The sequence below is a fragment of the Odontesthes bonariensis genome, chromosome 10 (genome assembly GCF_027942865.1).
Source record: "Odontesthes bonariensis isolate fOdoBon6 chromosome 10, fOdoBon6.hap1, whole genome shotgun sequence".
NCBI classification, from domain to species: Eukaryota; Metazoa; Chordata; class Actinopteri; order Atheriniformes; family Atherinopsidae; genus Odontesthes; species Odontesthes bonariensis.
In genome coordinates, this window is record NC_134515.1 from 23,349,301 (window position 1) to 23,353,881 (window position 4,581).

General features: G+C 36.2%; 1 protein-coding gene across 1 annotated transcript; it reads right to left on the bottom strand.

Annotated features, from left to right (window-relative positions):
- Positions 1–98: 98 nt before the first annotated feature.
- LOC142390312 (glucose-induced degradation protein 8-B homolog) lies at positions 99–3,419 on the bottom strand. The gene is made up of 5 exons (XM_075475706.1): positions 3,330–3,419; positions 2,840–2,969; positions 2,522–2,718; positions 2,183–2,380; positions 99–1,548 (listed from the first exon to the last, which is right to left on the bottom strand). The coding sequence occupies exons 2-5, from the start codon at positions 2,955–2,957 to the stop codon at positions 1,375–1,377; spliced, it is 687 nt and encodes a 228-aa protein (XP_075331821.1). The 5' UTR covers positions 2,958–2,969; positions 3,330–3,419; the 3' UTR covers positions 99–1,374.
- Positions 3,420–4,581: the final 1,162 nt, after the last annotated feature.

Below are 4,581 nucleotides of genomic sequence, written 5' to 3' on the forward strand. Positions count from 1 at the left end.
GCAGACTTTATTTTAAGGCACCAGAATTGATGATTAAACTCACTTGGGGAGAACAGGTTGGATTTGTTTGCAACAAAGTAACAAGATGTCTTACTGCATTCTCCTGTTTCAGAATCTTTATTATAAGCATATTGTCAGGATATTTGGCTTGATCAATAACCACAGCAGATAATTATTAAGTATAGAGTTCATTTTGCATATGGTCCAACTTTCTGTATGTTCTTTTTCCAATTTCCTATTTGATTTAGTAAATGACCTGTACAATGAATATTTTACTTCTTGTATATTTTTATATAAGCTCATAAAGGTTTCTATTGCACCCACATCTTTTTGATACATTTCTTTTTTTTTGTAATCTGTAGTTTGTATTTATTTGTTTGTATGTGAAATAAACAATACAGTCAAACAAAGAACAACACTTTAAAAAAAAAAAGAGAATGTAATAAATGTTACTTTTAACAAAGTGTCTGTGATCACACCATTTCCAGTTATAAACACATCAAGTCCCATGTGACATGCTCAATTTAAAAATCTGCTTTTATTGCAAAATAATATACTGGCAAAAAAAAAAAAAAAGAAGCACATCAAAGGTTGACAAATGCTACAAATGTAAATAATCTATCTGTAATAGTGTCTCCATACCTGTGAGCATAGCTACCCATTCACATCTTTAAACATCTGCTCTTAAGCTTACAGCCAAGGTATGCTGTAAAATCCCACCAACTGCTGCTAAGACAATTGGCATGAATGAAAATTTACTCTGGTCTTGGTCAGCATCTTCAGAAAATGTCTCAAGCAACAATGCATCATTAATCTAAAGCTAAATCCAAACTACAAAGCCAAAACAGCTGGAAACACCCCAAATTACCTGCTTTGACTATTGATGTCACGTCAGAGTACCAGCTGAAAGCCAACCACTTGGGATGTGTAACTTTTCTTTAAGGAAGATGTTCATTAGAAGCAAGTGTACACTGAGCCAACAATTTTCCCTGATCACACCCTCCCTCTTCTAAGTGGTCACACGCAGAGAGCGTCAGCCTAATTTAGGCTTTATTCACATCCTTCAAAGCCAACAACTTTCCCTGCCAACAGACAGAAAAACTAATCTAAGTGAAACATGCTGACTTTACATAAACGTTTATGTAAATTCTAATTCCAAGTGAAATGATGGTCTGCATGTTAATTTTGTGTGAGAAATAACTTTCAAACACAGTCAATCCAGTTGTCTGCACATTCTGAGTTATTAAAGTATCAAAAAGCAACCCTTACAAAAAAGAAAAGGTTGTACTCTAAATGAGTCAGGTTTGTTGGGTTATAAATACACAAAAGAAATGTGTCCATTTTGTAATGTGGTTGTACTTTTTCACTGAGTCCTCATTTTGGGTCTTCGATGGTTCCCTTGCTGAGGTCAGTCATTTTGGGATACTTCACTTTCTTTTGGTCGAGTTCATTTTGAGCCCACAGCAGAAGTTTCAGAAGCTTAGCAAGCTTGGGAGTTGACTCTCTGTTCTCATAGTCGAGCACACACTGATTCACTTCACTCCACACCTGAAAGACAAAGCACTTTAATGTTTTTATGGAACTGTTTCACATGCTAAGTGCTCCTCCTAATGGCATGCTAACTGATCCTAATGAGGGAAACAAGTACTGTAACTGTCTAGGAGACATGTTTTTTTTAGAGATGTACCTTTTGTGAATTTGTCAGAAATTATTATTTGATTTTACAGACGTTAAAAATGTAATAAATAAGGTGCTTTAAAAAGATAATATTGAAAGGCTTGTCTAAAATCTGTCTTGTGAAGGCAATGGGTAACATTACCAGAGTTTAGTCAAGATGACTGTGGTGATGTAGACTGTTGTGTTCTAGGCAAAATTCAACATGGATACACAGGAAAAACACACGGTCCCACAATAACATTATTTTGCATGTGGCCAAAGAGTCGCACATGGTAATTGTATTCGGTTTTATATTGTTTATGATGTTTTTTCTTATGACACTATGTGGTATGCAGGTAATTTTTTTTCCTGTCATGCTATTATAATCTTTATCTAAAAAAGCATTAAGATGTTGTTTGCAAGAAAGACCTGAGTACAAGACAGACCAATCTATTCCATGTGAGATGTACATTTTGTAATGAAAGAGAAGACAAGTATGTACATTCTTAATCTGCTTCGACTCTACCTTTTGCCTCTGCATCATATTGAGCAGATCTCCAAAGGGAGAGTCCTCCGGGTTGTCAAATGCCAACAGGGCCAGTGTCCTCTCCATCTCTGTAAGACATTCACGGCTCTCCTCTCCCTGCTCTGCTAGCTGCGACTGGGCAAATTCAAGAGCAGCTTCGGTCTCCCGCAAACGAATCAGCTCAATTAGATGCTGCTGCTGCAGAACACAAAAATGCCATGTGTGAAATGGTGAATGAAATTAACAGAAGTAACGTGACATACACCACAAAAAAAAAAAAAAAGAAAAAAAGCATATCAGACAACGTTGAGCTAAATTGTCTGCTCTGTTCAATTTGACCTGTAAGTGGAAGTAGAGGTAACGGTTTGTATCCAGCAGTTCCGGGTGCAGACTGTTGATTAGAGCGATGGCATCCTGGATTTGTCCCTTCAATATCATCTCTCTGATTTTTATTCTTTCATCTAAGGAGTCCAAATCCACACTTGGCTCAATTCCAGACTCCATCCTGAACTTCTCCGCTGCCTCCTTGAAACCCTCTGTTGAACAAAGAATGCAAACTCCTGTCTAAACAACAGTAAAAAAAACAACACAGGTATCTGCACATTTGATCTTCACGGACATATGAAAACAAACAATGAGTAACAATAAGTACTTCACCTGTAACCAGGTAGTTCATGATGAGTCTGTTCATATCAGCTCTTTGAATGTGGACATTGTTGAGTTTATCCATCCACTCCTCCCTCGTTACGTCCTCTGGCTTCTCTGCATAACTCATTATGATAATTTCCTGGAGGAGTATAGGAGGGACATGTTAAGAGTTGAAAGGAGGACATTTTAGACGCTGAAAATATTTTCTGAGCAGCAAAGACAATTACACAACGTTTTAATTATTCAGTTGTTAGCTCTGTGGTCTGTAAGCTATACGATACCTTCCATACTAATTAACAATAGTGTGGGCCTATGATAAAAAGCACAACATCGAAGCCTGACTTTCATCAGCACGAATCAAAACAGAGGCGACTTCCGCCATTCGGTAAATAGTTTTCGGATACAAGCGAGCAAAACAATTCGTATTATATCTTATTTTTCTCTGTTTATCTTAATACACTGCGTCATGCCAATATAATAGCGTGATTATTCACAATACCTGAATATTATGTCGCTACTTTACAATAGTAGCTAGCTAGCTAACAGAGGGCGAGCCTCTTTCTTCTTCTTCTTCTTCTTCTTTTTGCTATGACTTATTTCCGGTACAAGTTACAACACGGTGCATGCACACTGCTGCCACATACAGTGACTCTAAAGCATAGCATTGCAGTGAGATCATTAAGTCTACATAACCAGCAACCTCATGCGTTTCCAGCAAAAACCGTAATCCAACGATGTAAAAATGCAAAATTTCAAGCAGGTTTTTATTTCAAACTTTCACTTGATGAAAGTATAAAACGTATTTCAAACGCCCCTCTCCAGCCAAAAACAATACAAGAGGCATTGGATGCTCTGCAACTCTATAATTTTAATTCGAGTTCATATATGAATATATATATGAATATATTGAATATATTTTTTTGTAATTTCGAGTTTATTATAATAAACTCGAAATTACAAAAAAAAACTATAAAGATACTGGGTTTTTTTGGTTCATGGAAGTTTTATCCTGAAATTCTATAACCTATCAACCATTCAAATCTTTGCACATTTTGCATTTATTTTTCATTCATGGAAACCGCAACTCCTCAAATTGTGTAAAACAAACAAATACCATGAAAAACTGATGATTTTCTTTTGTTACACAGACAGACAACATGTCTGTAACATAATGTCAAAATATAACAGAGACACTTTTTCTATTTGTTGCCAGAACTAAAAAAAGCTGTGAATCAGCATTCTTGGTAATTATGATAAAACACTTTTGGCCATTATAATCTATGTTACACTTAGTTCTCCTTACAAAATATCTTTATTGAGCATAATGTCATTTATGTATTTCCCAGATATGATTTCTGTTAAATTTTGGTCTATTATATCTCTTTTTAAGTTTGCTGCGTTTCAGAGAATAAGAGAAGCTCCGCCTCCTCCTGTTGTTACCCTGTTTACTGTTTCCATGGTAACGACAATTTCAACTTCAATTTCAGAGGTCCTTTTAGTGGCTAAATTGAGAAAGTCGACTGCAGCTATAAACTAGCAAACCAAAGCGTGAACATACCGCTGAACGAACAGGTAAAACGGTGCTGAACCTGTTGTTATCCTTTGCAGTTGGTCATTTTTGACAGCACCATAACAACGATAGCTTGTTTAACGTTAACTCTAGCATATATGTAACGTTAGCGTAACTGGAAGTAAATCTAGAGTTTTATTAACTTGCTTTGCGTCTTTCTTCAGCTCCTTGATAGCTTCAG

Coding starts and splice junctions, on each gene's coding strand:
- LOC142390312 (XM_075475706.1), bottom strand. CDS start 2,957: ATGAGTTATGCAGAGAAGCCAGAGGACGTAACGAGGGAGGAGTGGATG. Junction 2,719..2,839: donor CATGAACTACCTGGTTACAG/GTGAAGTACTTA, acceptor TTTGTTCAACAG/AGGGTTTCAAGGAGGCAGCG. Junction 1,549..2,182: donor ATATGATGCAGAGGCAAAAG/GTAGAGTCGAAG, acceptor TTTGTCTTTCAG/GTGTGGAGTGAAGTGAATCA.